This window comes from Jatropha curcas, unplaced genomic scaffold (genome assembly GCF_041381405.1).
Source record: "Jatropha curcas cultivar XTBG-Jc1 unplaced genomic scaffold, XTBG_Jcur_1.0 HiC_scaffold_240_pilon, whole genome shotgun sequence".
NCBI lineage: Eukaryota > Viridiplantae > Streptophyta > Magnoliopsida > Malpighiales > Euphorbiaceae > Jatropha > Jatropha curcas.
In genome coordinates this window covers 1-20,585 of record NW_028322426.1, presented here as the reverse complement: position 1 = coordinate 20,585, position 20,585 = coordinate 1, and the positions used below count along the sequence as shown (strand labels likewise).

The 20,585-nt window shown below is 30.1% G+C and overlaps 2 protein-coding genes and 1 pseudogene across 3 annotated transcripts; 2 read left to right on the top strand and 1 right to left on the bottom strand.

Moving 5' to 3' along the window:
- The first annotated feature begins 7,290 nt into the window (after positions 1–7,290).
- On the top strand, positions 7,291–8,395 carry LOC149491919 (F-box protein CPR1-like). Its single transcript, XM_089716965.1, has 2 exons — positions 7,291–8,043; positions 8,162–8,395. The coding sequence occupies exons 1-2, from the start codon at positions 7,291–7,293 to the stop codon at positions 8,393–8,395; spliced, it is 987 nt and encodes a 328-aa protein (XP_089573091.1).
- A 1,231-nt stretch (positions 8,396–9,626) lies between these two features.
- On the bottom strand, positions 9,627–12,610 carry LOC105637313 (putative beta-D-xylosidase 5; annotated as a pseudogene). The gene is made up of 6 exons (XR_016319223.1): positions 11,989–12,610; positions 11,596–11,900; positions 11,325–11,494; positions 10,796–11,238; positions 10,315–10,728; positions 9,627–10,227 (listed from the first exon to the last, which is right to left on the bottom strand). The product of XR_016319223.1 is annotated as a putative beta-D-xylosidase 5 (transcript).
- Positions 12,611–14,262: 1,652 nt separating this feature from the next.
- LOC119371609 (putative invertase inhibitor) lies at positions 14,263–14,724 on the top strand. The gene has a single exon (XM_037642046.2). The coding sequence runs from the start codon at positions 14,263–14,265 to the stop codon at positions 14,722–14,724; it is 462 nt and encodes a 153-aa protein (XP_037497974.2).
- Positions 14,725–20,585: the final 5,861 nt, after the last annotated feature.

The window sequence follows — 20,585 nt, the reverse complement described above, 5'->3', positions numbered from 1 at the left end:
GACTGTGGATCTATTAGTAGGTCATATGCATTTATCGTTAAATTATATCTTACGGTGCAAAATGCTATATTTTAATTATTAATGTAAACGAATCAATATACTACCGAATAAAATTAATGGCTTAATCCATAAATGTATTGTTGAATTTTTACCTAGTTTTTGTTTGTCACCCTGGACTTTAAGTGGGATATTTTTATCCTTATGTCGGTAATTTTACTCACATTTATCACACGTGAACCGATGCAGAAAGAAACCTACCACATCACATATTGACCCGTTTACTTTCTTTTTTATTTAGATATATTCAGTGGGACGTTTTAACAAATATTTGGTGGGCATGGTGCTTGCTACAATGCCTTCGGGGCAGCTCAAGGAAACTTTCTTTAATTTTATCGTGAGTTACAAAAAATAGCTATTTTTTATAAAATATTGAAAGTTAAATATATTATGTTGTATTCGTAACTTTATAAACAATATCTATCTTTATAAAATATTTAAAAAAATTACAAAATATTAACAAATAGAGCTATAATTTTATACATAATCAATTTTTATAATAAATAAATATATTTTATAAAATATTACAAAATAATTGAAATTAGAGTTGTAATTTTCACTAAAAAAACTTCATTTAGCAATCGATATTAGTGACAGACTAATGTCCGTCCCAATCAACAACAAGCTAGCAAGCTAGCAAGAGATTACATTAGCCTTTTTTTAAAAAAAAAAAATCAATAACACCTAAGTGATACAATCGGCGACGACTCGGGACCAAAATTAGCAACAGAGTTGGTGACGGATCTAGAATCGATTTACAGTTCTTCCACTAAAATTGGTGGGACCCTTTGAGACAGATGAACGATGATATAGCAATGATAACAACGATCAACGTAGCGATTAATGTACTGTCTGTCGCTAAATTTGGCACCACATTGTTGATAGGAAAATATAGCGACCGAAAAGTGATTAATCTCCAACCAATTTGTTGGGTTGTGACCGATAGTCTAGTTCCACATCATTAAAAAATAGCGAACGAAAGTTATCAATTCGCAATCGATTATTAACTAGCAACTAACTTAGTCAGTCGTTAAACTTTTAGAACAGTTTAGTAGCGCTCCTCTCACACAAGATTGATCTCAGTCTCTCTCTTTACATTTCCTACGTTGTTGGTTGCTGCCCCTCCAGTATCCATCGCCGCCGTCAACTGCTGTCGCCAGTTCAGATTAGTTCATGCTATTTTGTTTCTCTATTTCTTTTTCAGTTCTATTTTGCTCATTTTAGTTTTAATTGTGAAATTTTATTTTTAATTTTGTTGTGTTTTGGTTTTATTTTTCAATTTATATGTGTTTTGCTTAATTTGTTTTCGTTGGTCATATTTTGTTATTTTGTGCAAAATAAATTTGTTTAATTTTAGTAATATGTTTTATTTCTTTCATGTTTGGTTTTGATTTTCAATTTATCCGTATTTTGATTATTTTTGTGTTTGGTTATGTTTCATTGGTGTAGTTTTGTTCATTTTGTTAATTATGTTTGTTTTGTTTATTAATTAGCTTATTTAATGTAAAATTTGCTAATTAATGTAGTTTTATTTTGTTGATTCATTTAGCCTTGTTAATTTTGTTAGTTTGTGTTGTAATTAGTTTGTCAATTAGATTTGTTTTGTTTATTAATTAGTTTAGTTATTGTAAATTTTGTTAATTCGTGTAGTTTAATTTTGTTGATTTATTTAGATTTTTTTAATTTTTTTAATTAGTTTATTATTTAATTAGCATAATTAACTTAATTAGTTTACTTTGTTAATTATCTTGTTAGTTTGTTAATTTTTTATTAAATGCTTTGTGTGTGATATGCAGTTTGTTTAAATTTTGTTAACGAGTTTGTTAATGATTTTGTTTAGATTTGTTAATTAATTTGTAAATTATATCTTTGTTAGCCTTCTTAAAATTTTTTTTAAAAATTTGTAGATTTTTTTGAGCAAATTCTTTCTCTCTCCACTTAATTAAATGTAGCTTTTTAAGTAGGAATATTTATGTTAATAATATTACAAATTAGGAAAGTTATATAAAACATAAAACATAAAATTTAATAACAAAAAATAAATTTAACAAAAAAGTTAAAATAAGTAAATAAGTCAAATATATATTGATTAAAGCATGAGCATAGTTAATATAAAAAAATTATAGCATAAGAGTTACTATAACCATACGTAAAGTATAATCATACATAGAGTAGAATCATAATGGAAAAAAGAAAGCATAAGCATAATTACATAATATGCTAAAAAAATAAGTATGAAACTTATTTATGCTCCATTTGTTTTCGTAACATAACTTGTAGAAAAATAACTTGCTGAAAAATATTTTCATGGAAAACATTTTCTTTGAAAAATATTTTCCAAATAACTTATTTTCTGTTGTTTGGTTGTCATATTGAAAATTAGTTAAAAATGTTAAAGTCTTTATCTCAGAAGACAATAAAAAATATTAATAATAATATAAACTTTATAATTTAAAAATTTTATTATTAAATATGAAAAGAATGCAAAAAAATAATGTAAATTATGAAAATTGTCGGTGGGCAGTGGTGGTAGTCGATGGTAAATGATGATTGGTGGTAGTGACTATGGTGACTAATAAATTAAAAAATATAGATTTATAAGATTTACCAATGTCCGGAAAATGTTTTACTTTTTCGAAAATGGGGAGTTGTTTTCTTTAAAAAATGACTTAATTTTCCTTTGACCAAGAAAATATTTTTTGTTGACTTATTTTCATGAACGCCCCAAATAACGAAAAATTATGAAAAATATTTTCCTACAAGTTATTTTACGAAAACAAACGGAGCCTTAATATCATTCAACTAAGTATACATATGCTTAAAAAATAAAGCATAAAAGTTAATTATAAAAATAAATCAAAAAATTTAATTCTATATGCATACTTAATTCTTATATCTAATACTTCTTATTAATTGATAATATATGGTTTACTATTTTAAATTTTATATATATTTTGATTACGCATTAAGTTAAAATTGTTGGTTAAAATTTATTGGATAGAGAATTTGTGTATGAATTGTGTTGATTAGAGCCGTAGTAGTGGCCATTGTTGTGGATGGATAGTATTAACCATTAGAAATATTTGTCTTTTGTGTGTCAAAATTTTGATCTATTAATTTTTAAAGGGAAATGCTGCTGAATTTTTATTATGAAATTTTTAAAAGGAAGAATAAGGAGCCTAATTAAGAATGTAATGAATAAGCAAAGAAATATTATATAATCATGTTGCATATCAATGGGCTCATTATCTTCTCATATGGATGGAAGAGGGGATGCTAATGAAATATCAATATGTTAAGTCGACCATAGTTACACATTTAGTGTCTTTCTCAATCCAAATGAAAGAGAAGACATTGAATTATCCAAGTCGGATAGTTTAGGAATGTCTTTTAGTACAAAATGCACGAATATATATACTAATTACTTAAAAATCTTTTGGCTTATTTCAGCTGTATCTCTTGTTCTGTTCTCCGCGTGCATAATGGAATATTAATTTTTTCCACTATGCACCTGGAGAACCGGTGGGAGATGCTGCTAAAATTTCATTAGATGCTTATTGTAATGTTGTTAGTTTGTGTTACGTACTTATAAGATATTTCTGAATATGCTAGGTTGCCACCCAAATTTTAAGATGCACAAGTGAAATGCTTTAAATGCAAAATATACCACTGTTTTAAAATAACAATCTAGCTACTGATAAATATCTAGATTGTTAAATGCAAAACATGATAAATATCTACTGATTTAATATGGATGTACCAAAGGTACTAGGTGCATGGATTATTGAGGAAAGAATTTATGGAGGGTCTAGAATTTTTTATTAAATTTGCAATCAATAATCCATGTTGCATGGATGGAGGAAAAATAATGTATCCATGGAAACTTAAAAAGTACAAAAATAGGGTCTTTTATGATGTTGAAACTGTTAAAGCTCCAATCATACAAAAATGGGTTTGTATAAAATTATTTCGGTTGGGCAGTTCATTTGGGCTTATTTTGGATCACCAGAACTTGAAGAGATAAGAAGGTAGTAAAACATGAAGAGCTAAGGGAGCTATGGAAGAGTCATCTGCTTTATGGCTTTAATTATTGTTTTAATTTTTATTTAATAAGTTTTACATCCCTTCTCTATATAAAGGGATTAGCTTTCTTTGTTTTGAGAGATATAGAATTTTGGATAATTTCAAATTAATGAAAGTGGGGTTTAAGCCTTCTTTTATCTTTATGCATAAGACGTTGTCTAGATTGTAATTGTTTGTTCAATTGTTATTCAGATTCAATTCATATTTCTTATGTTTTTAAACATCTAATTCAAATTGGGTTGGATATTATGGGATTTTCTCTTTAAGTTCTTTTAGGTTGAGTTCTTAGATGTAAGAACAAATCAAAATCACGATTGCTTGGGGGTTAATTCTTCTGGTTCAAATTGGTGGAGAGTTCTAAGTTCCATGCTGATCTCGGGGTTCCGTATTATTTGGTATCAAAACATTGGTTTGCCAAATAATTTTTCTATCCTTTATCTACTATTAATATAGGATTTTGCTGTTCTTTGTGTTCTTTAGCTGTTTAAAACTAATTTGAATCTAGAAAAACTCAGATTTGGTTTAATTAGCTCATATTGTACAAATCTGCTTATCTCTTCATTTTAATTTGTATAACTTAGAGAAATCCATTCCTAAATTGTACAAACACATTTGAATTAGTAGAATTATAAAAGAAACGAAATTAAAAAAAAAAAAAATTGCCCATTTTTCAGATTTCTTGTTCTAGGCAGATTGTGCATGCATAAAATTGAGTTGAGATATTTTTTTTTTCACTTGACTATCATCAAATATCATCAAAAAGAGAAAAAAACAACTGAAACTATAAGGGAAACTCGAAATTTGGGATTGTTAGTTGCTTTAATTTCAATCTGAATCGCTAGGCTGTTTGTGAGTTTTTGGACTTTTTGGGTTCAACTCATTTCAATTGATTTGGGATTCATTCAAAACCATATATTTTCTGTTAATTGAGTGTTTTGTGTGATAATTTCAGATTCTATTTGAGAATTTCAAGTTTCTTTTATCAATTTCCAGATTTGTCATTTACTTGCATCCATTAGTTTTCTTTTCTTGTATCTGCCATCTGTTATATCATTAGGCATCAAATTTGACTCTTTGCTACCTATTTGAACAAAAATCAAATATACACTTCATTTTCTTCAAGTGTTGTGTTGTTCGTTTGTTTGTTGGAATTTTATTTGCTTCTAGTGTTTGAGTGCCTATCGTTGTTGTTAGGATTTCTTTGCAGATTCTAAATTGAAATTGAATGCATTTGGATACTTTGGTTGTGTTTTGAACTAACCTTTTTGTATAAAACTGAAAAGAGAGCTTGAGTGGTAAAAGGCAAGAGTGTGTTAGCTTAAAAGAGAGTAAAAGCCAGAATTTTTGAGTGAAACACGAGTGTCCATATTACGAAAGTAAACATGTAAGAGAGTGTGTTACGAGGACTGGAAATCTATTTTGTTTATTGTTAAATTTTCTTTTTAAAAAAAAAAGATACAAAAGAGAGACGGAAGTCAAAGGAAACAATATGGATTTCTTCACAATCATGCTACAAGGATTTGAAAGTCTAAAGGAGCAACTTGACTTTATTAACAACAAACTAGACAGTCAGATTATGCAAATTAGGAAGTTAAAAGGATAAGCTACTCACTAGGATACATTTGAAGATAATATGAAGGAAATCAAGAAATTTAATTCTGAATTTTTCATTTATTGTAATATGTATCTTGAAAAATCGCTAATAGTGAAATGTGAGTCGGGAGCGGGTGAGGAAATTGAAATCTCTACCAATAATGATGATTGTGTAACCACGGATAAATTATTTATCAAACCTCATGATTCGAGGACAAATCATATTGAAGGGGAGGGAATGATGCAATAAAGGTTATGGAGGCAAAATGAGTCAAAACAGGAAAATGTCCGGAAATGAACATTTATAGACTGTTTTGGATTTTAATTAAAATATGGACTAAAATACTTCCTAAATCATTTAAAATGCATTTGAGCTAGTTTAGAGTTCATTTTGGGCGTATATTTATACATGAAAAATTTTGAGGAGTAACGACATTATTAGGCCCGTTTTGACAATCTTGAAGTTTTTGACTTTTAGCTCAAAAGTCATTTTGGGGCTCATATATTTGGGTTGAGCAGCCCATTTGGGCTTATTTTGGATTGCCAGAACTTAAAAGAGACAAGAAGATAGTAGAACATAAAGAGTTAAGGGAGCTATGGAAGAGTCATTCGCTTTATGGCTTTAATTATTGTTTTAATTTTTATTTAATTAATTTGTACATCCTTTCTCTATCTAAAGGGATTAGCTTTCTTTGTTTTGAGAGATATAAAATTTAGGATAATTTTAGATTAATGAAAGTGAGGTTTAAGCCTCCTTTTATCTTTATGGATAAGGTGTTGTTTAGATTGTAACTGATTTGTTCGATTGCTATTCAAATTCAATTCCTATTTTTTATGTTTTTGAACATCTAATTCAAATCTGGTTTAAAGGAGATGTTTTAGGATTTTCTCTTTAAATTCTTTTGGATCGAGTTCTTAGATATAAGAGCAAATCAAAATCATGATTGCTTGGAGTTAATTTTGCTGGTTCAAATTGGTGTAGAGTTCTAAGTTCCATGTTGACCTTGACGTTCCGAATCACTTTTTTTCATTTTTTTTTTATTTTTTTCCTCAAAGTATAAATCAATGTGTTTAAAATTCAATATATATTATGTAAAATTTTAAAAACAATTCTAAATAATAAAATCATGTCTAAATAAACTAAACAGTCCAAAAGTCATCATTCAAAAAAAATTTTTAAACTCATTGATATATTCCATATGGCGAATTTCTCTTGCAAATAAATTGAAAAAGTTGGCAAATACATTTTTAAAATAAAAAAAGTGAAGAAATCTTTTATTATTTATTAATAGGATGAGATACATTTTTAAAATATTTATACTAATCATTATATTAATTTCAAAAATAAAATTATTTGTAGAATTAATTTCTAAAATAAATATATTTAGTGTTTCTTTTAAACCACTTAATAGTGGAGTGAATCGCAACCGGACTCCTTTCTGAACTTTTACAAACAGGGGTTAATAAAAATAAGTCAGAACCCTAAAAATCAGCACATATAAAAATAAAATTCTGAAGATCAAATCTCCTCAGGAGGACTTCAACGGCGGCGCTGCTATGGAAATTACGACACCTGAAGAAATTGTAGCGGATATATTGTTGAAGTCAAAGGTAAAATCACTTTTGCGTTTCAAGTGCATATCAAAATCATGCAAGTCTCTTATCTCTAGTCAAGACTTCATCAAATCACACCTCCACCGATCCCAAGGTGATTTATCCAAATTTGTATGTGGTTCAAATTTCTACGATGTCAATAATTCAGGAGAAGCTGTGCCAGTTGAATCTCCCTTAGAGCAACAACTGCCGTTTTTGAATGGCGAGAATTGCACGATTTTATGTTCTTCAGATGGTTTGGTATTGTTACGTATTTCTATAGATAAGCTAAATCATAGGAAAACCAAAGCCAAAGCCAGAGCCGAAGCCTATTCTTTAGTCCTATGGAACCCTTCAACTAGACAGCGTGAAGTATTGCCAAACCCTAAAACTTTTGCTCCTTATAACACTTTTATTTCTTATGGGTTAGGTTATGACTCTGCTACTAATTGTTATAAAGTGGTACAATGTGGTTATTACAGGATTCTTGTTTTTTCATTGGAATCTTATTCTTGGCGAAAGCCTAAAGATTTTGGGTTTGATATTACATTTAGTCAGGCGGGGACATTAACGCATGGAGCTTTCCACTGGGTTGCAGAATTGGATAATTCCAGCAAGATTGTTGTTGCTTTTAACTTATCAGATGAGAAAATAGTACAGCTGCAACTCCCAAACAATAATAATGATAATATGTATGATTATAAGAATAAGTATGAGGTAATTGTTTTGCAAGGGAACCTTTGTTTATTGGAGTCAATTAGGAATATTTGTAACGGTGGGAATTCTCCAGGAGCGTATTTGAATATTTGGGTAATGAAAGAATATGGCGTGACAGAGTCTTGGAACAAATTTGATAACCATCACACAAGAGAGAGTATACTCAGTTTCAGCACATTTTTGTTTTAAGAATGATGCAGTTTTTATAGTTAACAAGTCACTTTGGGATGTTTCTGCATTGCTGCGGTATGATTTGAAGAATAAAGAATTGAAGACTCTGAAGACTTTCGAAATTGAGGTTCCTGAAATGGTTTCATATGTGGAGAGTCTAGTTTCACCAAGTTTAATTTGAATAGGATGTGGAAAATTTAACATTTTCAGATGTTTAAATCCGAGTCAATAGGCTCAACCCAAACAAACCAATTTAACCCAAAAATATTAAGTAAAAAAAATGAAACGAAAACAGTACAAAATTCGTAAGGACAACTAAAGGTATAACCCGAGCCGAGGGCTTCTCTGGGGATGGCATTATAGTCCAAATAAAGAATAAGTAAAGGAATAGTGCAGTTATAATTCATCGAGGATGGAAACAAGTAATACTGCTAGCTCTTTATTCCAGGCAACGCCACAAAATATAAGAGTCCAAGCTGAGCCTGCAACTGGACCTGCCCCTTTCAGTAGGCCTACACCCCAGCTTGAACGCACCCACCCAAACTACGCCTACAGTTGGAACTGCCCCTTAGCATGAGCCAACCTCCGGTAATGGTAAGAGAATATTATGAAAAAAAGTAAAGGGCCAAAATGATTAAAAGTGTCTTAAAAATTCCATTAGGCCAAAGTTTAAATCACAGAGTTGGATAGAAATTTTTTTTTCCCCTAAAAATAGGTGGGGGCAATTGCCGCTCTCCTCCACCATGTAGCTTCGTCCCTGGTAATGGTGGAAACCTAGAACCTCAACATAGGCTACCATCAATTTATGGCGATGGTAGTAACGGAAAAGGAAACATATTAAAAATGAAAAAGATTAATATTAAAAAGTATATTTGACATTATATATATAATACTTATTTCTTATAATTAACTTATCATTAATATCCCACTTTGAATAGAATTATTATAAAATTTATTATTACTAAAAAATTGATCTTACAAGTGATATTTTCAATGAAATTTATTTGCATAATATAACATGAATCATATGCTAATTTCTTTTTGCCAAATTGTTTCTATCATATCCACACTAGTTTTTTTGTAATAAACATTACATTGTCTATATCATGGTTTTTTTTAATATATATATAAGCAAGGATAATATTATTAAAAGCTAGAGAAGGTTATTTGGATCGCCAATAAATGAGAAATCAAGAACCAGGCAAAGCAATTTGTAACTGCAGTAGAAATAAGCACAGCGCATCGCCAATCAAAACACATCTTATATATCATGGTTTCATTTATAAGAATTTATGGAAACTAGCTTTTTCCCGATTCATTTTTAAGATTTTCAAAAAAATAATAAGAGACATTTACTAACAAAATCATAAATCAAAACTAAATTTTATTCACTTTGATTTTAGACAATAACATCTCCCTAACTCAAAATTTATTATCACTGCTAATTACCTAACTAAAACTAATTTGAAATGGAAAAGAAATTACATCATCCCCAATCATGATATTGTGCCCTCCTGACGGCAGAACACTATAAGCATTATAGCCTATGATCTGCAGGCTTTTACAAACATTAAACTCAAAACTAACCTTCTCACTACTTTTAGCTTTAACAAAAAGCCTCGTAAACCCAATCACTTGCTTAATATTTGCCTCTATAATTCCTTCCGGAGGCTTGTCGTATACAATCATAATTTCGCTTCCATCTCTGAATCCCACATTTTTCACTTCAATATCAAACTGAAAACTTTCCTTACAGGATAAGTGATTAGTTCGGATTATGTCAATGTTACAACTTGTTTAGTTTTATATTGACTGGTGTTCTTGGAGATGTTAACTTATAGGTGAAGTTAGTGTAGCTGAGTCCATCCCCAGATGGGTAAACGGTAGAGCCATTAAAGAATTTATAAGCGCGACCTGGATAGCTTAATTCATCATTTGGCCTCAATTGTAGAGATGTCTTTGGTAGTTGATCAACAAAATCTGTTTGATGCCAAGTAAGTGGTAGTCTTCCTCCTGAACCGAAAAAAAAAAAGATAAAAAAATTACAAAAATTATTAAAAACTGAAATTTCTTAATTAAAACTATCAGTCAGTCAATGACCAGGATTGTATTTTCCGAAAACAACATCTGCAATGGCCCGACCACCTTCTTCTCCAGGGTATCCAGCCCGCAAAATGGCTTTGATATTGACATTGTTTTTAGCGAAAGTGATATCTATTCCTCCTGCTGAGATGATTACAAGAATAACTGGACCTTTGGCAGCATTCGCAACATTGTTGATAAGTTCAGTTTGGTAACCAGGAAGGAGGAGATCCTCCCGATCTCTGGTTTCGGCTTCAACAGACAAGTCAATACCTGCTACTATTATAGTAGCATCAGCTTCCTGTGCAACTTGCATTGCTGACAATACCAATTTGTCATCCCTACAAGCAACGTCGACGCATCCAATTGCATAACTCACTTTTGCATATGTCGAAAACCCATCAATAGGAGAGATATATCGGCATGGAATTCCTGGAATCAAAATGTTAATTATATTTATAATACAATTGAACTGTGTTTGTATTTAAAAAATATGTACCTGCATAATTTCCGATCATAGCTTTTGTAGCGTTAGCATGAGGACCAACCATAGCTAAGGTTTTGATCGTATCAGACTTCAAGGGTAAAGTATCATCATTATTTTTTAGCAGGACAATTCCATCCCTCGCAGCTTGTGCTGCTAATTCAATGTGTTGTTCGGAACACACGTCTTTGATGCCAAGAGATTGAAATTGAGGGATTCCATCAAAGAACCCTACTCTCAGATGCGCCACATAGAGATATTTAAGTGACCTATCTATGTCTTCTTCCCCGACCTTTCCTTGCTTTACTGAAGCTTCTGTGTTTTTGGTCTAGTATTCTCCACAGTCCAGATCCAAGCCTGCTTTAAGTGTTCTTGCAACTGCATCCTCCTTGGTGTCATCAAGAAATTTATGGCGTTCAACCATAACTTGGATGGAATCACAATCTGATACTATATATCTGTCACAAAAAGAATAAAATCGTATTGAGTTGTATTAGTTATAGAATAAAGAAATTAAATGAATTCAAGCTGATCATATCTTTACCCATGAAGATTCCACTCTCCTCTGATGGTTTGATTTAAGAGCTTTGAATCAGCACAAGCAGGTATGCCGTTAACACGATTGAAAGAGCACATAATACTGCTCACATCACCTTCTTTACTACACATCTCGAAAGGTCGATTAAAAGTTTCTACCATATCTTGTTCATGCACCTGCATTAAGTTATAACTTTAATTAATTCTCATTCATTTTGAAAATTAAGATGATTTTAAATTTTGAAAAAAAAAAAAAGGTTTTTCTTCAAGAAAATTACTCTAGCATCAAAGATATAGCGTTCGGTGTTATTCCAATTTTCAAGATCATAGGCAGTAAATTGCTTGCAACTTGAGGAAACTTTGGGAGGTCTGGAGTCTGGATCTGGGTGATTTTCAGTCCCTTCCACGTCTTGTAAGCCTCTTACAAACTAGACGCATATCTACCTACAATGAAAGGATCTTCTCCAGGTGTTTCAATGGCTCTTCCCCATCGAGGATCCCTTACTACGTTAATAACCGGACTCCAGAAAGTTAATCCAGCCCGACCTAAATTGTACATTGCCCTTGCTTCGGTCGAAACAGCCTGCATTAGTTAAATATTTACATTAATAGCTAGCCCGTATGAGCAAAAATCGACTTTTAATGCTAGAAACAGCAACAAAACTAATTACCTGACCAATAGTTTTCCATAAAGACTCGTTAAAAGCAGCTGTTGTGAGTATTACAGTAGGGAAGCTAGTTGCACCAGGAACAACTTCATCAAAGAAAGTTCCTGGGCCTGTACTGGACACACCATGCAAGGCTTCAGACCACCAATTATATTTAGGTAACCCTAACCTAGGCACACCATAAGCCGCATGTCCGAGCTGTTGAACCTTTTCTTGCAATGTCATACGGTTTACCAAGTCTCTAGCCCTAGCATCATAGGGAAGGGACTTGTCACAGAAGGAAAAATTTGCCATGTCCAATCCAAGGGCAGCATACCTAGAAGGGTCACAGACATAAGTAAAGTTAGTCCCAGTAAAGGAAACATCATCTTTGCCTAATATGGTGGCGTCTAATGGATTTTTCAGTCCATTTCTAGCTGCCGTAGTAGAAATGGCAAAGAAAGCAACACATAAAAGATTGATAATGAGAATAGAACTTAAGTTTTCAGCCGTGGCCTTGTTAGATTTTTCAGAGGCGCTTATGGTTCTAAAACTGGTTGTAGAGGCAATTCTTGATTTTTTTTCATAGTTCGTTTCCAATATCTTGAAACTTTCTAAGCTAGCTGTTGAAGTAAGATTCATATATATTTTCAGTTAAGATTATATCTTGATATCTCTCCTTTTTGTTTTTTATTTTGTATATATGCATAGAACTTAAGCTTATCTTTTGTTGTCTTTTTATTCATAAAGAAAAAAAAAAGATTATTTAGTTTTTATCCAATAATACCATTCCTAATATGATTTGAAAATGAAAAATTCTTTATTCTTTTGCTTTGTTTTTTTAATGAAAATCTTTTTTTTTTTTTAGAGAGAGAGAATTTAATAAAAATAAGTTGTTCTCTTTCCTTAAAATAAAAATAAATTACCCAATAACATTATTCTCAAAATGGAAAAGTATATATATTTTAAAGTAAATTTTATAAAATTAGTACGGTCATACGAAACAAGTAAATATCCTATATATAAGTATTTAGTTTTACTTATTATATAGATAGCATAGTTAATCTATGTGATTTTTTTTGATAAAAATTATTAATAATCCGATAAATCTTTTTTTTCTATTTGACTTTTTCTAAGTATTTTTTTTCACAACCTATGTAAATGGAATAAATAATAATTGATTTAATATTATATATCATAATTTATATTCTGAGAATAAAATTTTGGCTTTATTTGAATATCCATCATATGTAATTTTTTTCACATATGATACAATTCTTCACATATTTTTTATTTATTGGTTTTATATATTGTATGGATGGCATAATAAATCCCTGCCATTTTCATTCACTTTAATTAAATCTTTTATACAAATTATATTGGTGAATTCATTAGAGACATGGTTACCGATCAGGGTAGCGTTAAAAAATCATGGCGAATTCACATTTAACATATATTCTCATACCAACAAATATAATAAAAATAATACAAATATTTCTCCAGCTTGAGTTTTTTATTTCTTTCCTAACATTTAAATATCATTTCAAATATTACAATAGTTTGATGATAAGATTATATATATACCTCGTATAATTTGTCTCTAATTTTAACTTAAAAAATTATTACCATGGCATTTTTTTCTTAATATCTATTCTCAAAATTATAGATGCTTGCTATTATAAAATTTTTATTCAAAAATAAAAACATTTATTCCTGAATTATTTTTATAGAAATTAACACTTCCACATTTTGAAAGTTTTATTACTTCTTACGAACAAAAAACAAAGAATTTATTTTCGTATGCTTTGGCGGGAAAGATATTGCGCAAATAACCTCAATTTAATGTACAATTTTGTTTAATAATGTTCATACACTTCATAGTAATTAGGATTATTATGATCCACTCAATTGCACAAGATAACTTTGTGAAATAAAACTGCCATATATAGACAATCCAGAAACCAGAAATAACATTGGACTTTTGTAATTTGAGAATCAATAGATTATTCTGTTATTTTTTGCCTGTTAATTGGTTCTCCACATGTGTTTTTACCTCCTTATTCTCTTCCTATTTCTTTAACAATCAAATCCAAATATAGAAAATAGTTAAAAACAACCTAAAATACCCAAACCTTTGTTTACTACAAATACAAGAAGAAAGCAAAAGAAAAATTCGCCACGAGAAAGATTTTCATTGACATATATACAAGAAGGCAAATAAAAAATAATTGGCAAGAGATAAAAATTCGACGAAACATCATGTCTTCGAAAATCTTTTTCATTGTCCTACTTTTTGCCATGATTGCTACTAGTCACCAAGCCTCAGAATTGTTAAATCAATCATGTGACAAAACCTTATACAAGGATTTCTGCAAAGAAGCCCTAGCGTCAGCCACAGCAAGTGACATGCAAAGCTTGACAAAAAGTGCACTAGACGTAGCATCATTGAATGCCAATGAAATATTGAAGCTCATCCCTAAATTGCTCGGAACAAGTTCAGATGCATCTGTAAAGCAGGCTTTAACAGATTGCTCTGAGGTCTATCAGAGTGCCCTTGATCAGATTAAGGAATCAACGGCTGCTGTTGATGCTAAGGCTTATAATGATGTTAATACATGGATTAGTGCTGTGATGACCAGTTCTAAGACTTGTGAGGAAGGTTTCAATGGAGTTACATCTCCATTGACTAGGGTCAACACAAAATTTAGCCAAATTTCCAGTATTATTTTAACATTTTCAAATCTCTCCGCCCAAAATTGAACTCTTATGTGAGCCCATCTAATCTTTCCATATGTGTATTATTGTAAGGTCAGATTAGTGCAACAATCATTTATGGAAATGAATCCATATTAACATTTCATTTTATAATTTTTTTAAAATTTTTCTAGTTTCTCTTGTTTCTTGCTCTAAATCACTAGTAAGTCGATCTAAACTAGCTATTTGGCATTGAAATGCATTTTAATTAAATAAAAAAAAATCAAGTTGTTAATTAAAAATTGCAAAAATGAGATTTTTACTCCCACATGCATGTTTAGAAATTAGAACGAATAAAAATTAATTTGGTTCTTGAACTTGTTTAGCATGATTCAAAAGGCTAGAATTGATCTTTTAGATCAATTTAGCCCTTGAACATCTATAAAATGATTAAAAAGATCCGAGTTTACTTAGTAATTTAACCTTGAACTTGTTTTTATTTTTATAAATTTAATAATTTATTTAATTTAACATGATTGACTTTTTATCTCTTTTTATCCAACACTAAAAACACTCATATCAAACTTTTCCTACACTAATGAATACAAATTTAAAATTCACAAAACATCATTTCTTGTAACATAATAAATTTAAAAACATATGCATTATAACTTTAATTTATTTAACATGAAAAATGTATGTATTTCATAAGCGATAACCCAGTAATAGAGATTAATTTTAAAATGTTCAAATTAATACATATTTATAAACTCAAAATCATCAATCAAGGTAAAGAGAGATACAATATACTTCATATATTATTTTCCAATATTTTATAATTAATTAACTTTTTAATAAATTAGTCAGCTCGATCCCAATTGCAGTTTTAATGTCTATTTAATGATTTTCGCATTGTAAGTACAATGAAGAATTAGATGTTAAATTGACTCAAAATGTCATTTTTGAAATTATTTTAAATAAGTTTAGGGGTTAAATTAGATTACAAAGTAAAATAAGATCTTTTCAATAATTTTATACATGTTTATGGACTAAATTGCCCCAAAAGGTCAAATCTGACTTTTTTTATCCCGTGAAACATTCCAAATTAGAACTCCTCTTTAATTTCTATGATTTTGGTTGAGTTCTATTCAACAAAAATGATTGTGGATTGACTTATGAACCAAACCAATGAAATTAAAGATTTTTATTGAAATGAATATATTTCTGACCACACAATTGAAAAAAAATATGTAAAATCGAAACACTTTTTAAAAAATCTTTAATTTCATTGCTTTGATAAATAAGTGGGTCATAGACCCAATTTAGATAAGTTTTTTCCATAAAAATTACTGGAACAATTAATAGCCACTAAAACAACTAACATTATCAAATAGGGCACATCAAAGCATAGCCTAGTGGTAAGTGTATATATGACCCGATAATAGATTCAAGTTTGAATCCCCCTCTCCAAATACTCAAAATAAAAACATTGTCAAGTAGGAATATTCATGGTACAAGATAACTTTGTGAGATAAATGCCTCATTATTATGATTTTTTTTTTTTTTTTTTTACTTTGATCCTATTAATTTGTTCTTTTCTTATTATGCTCTTATCCAAAAATACAAAGTAGTTACAAACACCTTAAAATAGAATCTATCAAAAATAGAAAATAGTTAAACGCAATTTTAAATACCCAAACCTTTGCTTAGCACAAATACAAAAAGACGGCAAAAGAAAAATTCGCCAAGAGAGATTTACATTGACATGTATACAAGAAGGAAAATAAAGAAAAATTGGTGAGAGAGAAAAATCCCGCGAAAGATCATATTTCCAAAATCTTTTTCTTTGCCATGATTTCTACTAGTCACGAACAGGGCTTAGATTTAATAAATCAATCATGTGAAAAAACATTATATAATAACTATTGTGAAGAAGCTCTAGTAGTAGGCCAACAAGTGACCCGCCAAGCTTGAAAAAATATGCACTTGACATAGCATCATTGAGTGCAACTGAAATCTCCAAAGCTATCACCGGAATACTCTAACACAATTTCAGATGAATTTGTGAAGCAACGTCTAAAAGATCGCTCTAACATCTGTGAGAATTCTATTCATCAAATTAAGAAAGTAAAAGCTACTGTTGAATCTAAAACTTACAATGATGTTAATAGACGGAGCCAAGAATTAAAGCCAGGAGGGGCTAAAAAAATTTCAAGAGTTAAAGGGACAAAATTGAAAGATTTACTATTTTAAGGGATAAAATAATAAAATTTAATATTTTATGGATACAATCTAAGAAAAAATTTTTGTTTGAGGGGGAGGGGGCCAACCATTGAACCCTTAGCTCCGTCATTGCTTAATACATTAATTCTAAATAATTATAGTTGAAGTACCCTATGGCATACTCTCGGTAAATGCTCAAACGACTTTCAACAAAAGGGTACTTGTACCAAAAATGGACACAGGTGTTTAGGTAAAGAATACCTCAAGGCACAAAATAACTCTCTCTAAGGAACTTGGCAAAGTAGTTTTGTAACTTCTGGAGAACACGTGCTACCTCACAAAGAGGGTCGCAGTGACCAGGCCAAGGCAACTGTTTACTAAAAACGCCTCGCAAAGTCATAATACTATGTACGGGGTTGATGTCTGCCAGTGTCGAAAGGTCAAGAAAGTTGGTGACTTGATGTCGTACATACAACTTTCGTCAAATATGGCTTTCCACATAATTCTATATGTATCTATGAGATCGAGTATGAAATTCTGTTTGCTCACCTTAAATTGAGCATCTCTCTCCTTTCTTTTCCCGCTAAGCTTGGAAATCCTGTATTTTACATATCCATATGATTGAGTCCTTGGATTTTCAACATGCTATAAAAAGCAGTGATTTGAATTATTGCTATTTGACTCGAACCGGTTCTAAAAAAATTAAGGCATTTCGAATTGTTTGTTGACTTTGTCAGACTAATCAAAAACAAGTTTTTGTTGTCACAAGGCTATTGAGGAAAAAAAAAAAAGATAGAAAATCAATAATTCCTCAAAAAAAAAATATTATAGATTGGTTTGGCATATGGGACTATCTACATATGAGGTGTAGACAAGTCTTATCTTTAGGTTGGGTAATCTAATTTGAAATTTAAATTTGATTAATTTATCTTTTTACCTTTTCTTCGTATTAATATTTATGATAATTTTTTTTGCGAGAAAAATCAAACTAGAAATTTTATTAATCGAAACTGTATATAAATATAGGATACAGATCAATATATTTCTATATTTTTGTATAGCAAATCTAATAATAAAGTACTTATATAAATAATTAAAAAACACAATCTTAATTTGAAGTATCTGATCGAGTTGACAAAATATAATAGATGTACCATAGATGATCGCTTGCACCACTTGATGGCTATTCACGGTTACTGATTGACTCCATAGTCTTTCTACAAGTCTAATCTGATTATCTTCAAATTTCTTCCTTCTAATGGAGATGAGATCTGCACTTCTTTCTGTATTACTATCTAAATAATAAAAGACGTTAGATAAAATCAGCATGATGTTGATAACAATAACTCAGAATTAGATCTAAGAACAAAATGCCGATATATGAGCAACAGTAAACTTCAATATTTGAGTGACAATAATTCAGATCTGTTATTATTTGAAAAAATAAATAAACAAAAAAGGAAAGGGGTGATTACCGGTGGCCCATGGAAGAAGAAAAAAGAGATTTTAAATTTTAGGTTATAGGTTTTAGGAGTAAGAGAGAGAGAGGGAGGAACAGCGAGGCTGTTTAATAATATTTATGGTAATAAGAAAGTTACTAATTACAAAATTAAAATAAGCAAATTACATAACAACTGCTTGTTAATAGAGCAATTTCCATATTTTTATGCCTGTCAATTATAAATGGGATTTCTAAAATTATATTGATCACAATCTTTCAATTTTGTAATTCACATTTTAACATATTTTTTCATACCAACAAATATAATACAAATAATACAAATATTTCTCCAGCTTGATTTTTTTTTTTTTAAATTTCTTGCCTAAGATTTAAATATCATTTCAAATATTATAATAATTTGATAATAATATACCTTATTACATACCTCGTATAATTTGTCTCTAATTTTGCCTTAAAAAATTATTACCATGGCATTTTTTTCTTAATATCTATTCTCAAAATTATAGACGCTTGCTATTATAAAATTTTTATTCAAAAATAAAAGCATTTATTTCTGAATTATTTATATAGAAATTAACAATTGCAAAATTTGAAAGTTTTATTACTTCTTACGAAGCATTTATTCTCGTACGCTTTAGCAGGAGAGATATTGACCAACTAACCTCAACCTCAATTTTTTTTTTTTTTTTTTTTTTTAATAACCAGGAGGTGTAATCATCCCCCTGATTGTGTAAAGGTTTTTGGTTTTCCCATTAAAGTGTTTTTTCTGGACATCAAACATGTATTCTCATCCTTACGGGATTTAGTCGCTTGCCACTCCAACCAACGTTTTATTAGTCAAAATAATCTCAATTTAAAGCACGTTGTTAGTCAAAATAATCTCAATTTAAAACACGTTGTAAAGTACAATTTTATTTAATACTCTTCATACACTTTCATGGTTATTAGGATTTTATTATGATCCACACAATTGTAAAGATAATTTTGTGAAATAAAACTGCCATATATAGACAATCCAGAAACTAGAAATAACATTGGACTTTTGTAATTTGAGAACCAATAGATTATTCTGTTATTTTTACCTGTTAATTGGTTCTCCACATGTTTTTTTACCTCCTTATTCTCCTCTTATTTCTTTAACAACCTGTCCAAAAATAGAAAATAGTTAAAAACAACCTAAAATACCCAAACTTTTGTTTAGTACAAATACAAGAAGAAGGCAAAAGAAAAATTCGCCAAGAGAAAGATTTTCATTGACACATATACGAGAAGGCAAATAAAGAAAAATTGGCGAGAGAGAAAAATCCCACGAACCATCATGTCTTCGAAAATCTTTTTCTTTGCCCTATTTTTTGCCATGATTTCTACTAGTCACCAAGCCTCAGAATTGTTAAATCAATCCTGTGACAAAACCTTATACAAGGATTTCTGCAAAGAAGCTTTAGGATCAGCCCCAGCAAGTGACATGCAAAGCTTGACAAAAAGTGCACTTGACATAGCATCATTGAGCGCAATGAAGTATTGAAGCTCATCCCCAAATTGCTCGAAACAAGTCAGATGCATCTGTAAAGCAGGCTTTTAACAGATTGCTCTGAGGTCTATCAGAGCGCTCTTGATCAGATTAAGAAATCAACGGCTGCTGTTGATGCTAAGGCTTATAATGATGTTATACATGGATTAGTGCTGGGATGACCAGTTCTGAGACTTGTGAGGAAGGTTTCAATGGAGTTACATCTCCATTGACTAGTGTCAACACAAGATTTAGCCAAATTTCCAGTATTATTTAACATTTCCAATCTCTCCGCCAAAAATTGAACTCTTATTTGAACCCATCTAATCTTTCCATATATGTATTATTGTAAGGTCAGATTAGTGGCACAATCATTTATGGAAATGAATCCTATTAACATTTGATTTTATAATTTTTTTAAAAATTTTTCTAGTTCTCTTGTTTCTTTCTCTTTTTTTTTTTTTTTTGGGTTTTTTTGCTCTAATCATTAGTAAAGCACGAGTAAATCATTCTAAACTTGCTATTTAGCATTGAAATGCATTTTAATTAAATAAAAAATTTAAGTTGTTAATTAAAAATTGCAAAAATGAGATTTTTACTCCCACATGCATGTTTAGAAATTAGAACTCCCTCTTTAATTTCTATAATTTTGGTTGAGTTCTGTTCATGAAAAATTGTTGTGGATTAATGTGGGGACTTTGCTTAACTATTATAACAGAAAGAACGTTTTTA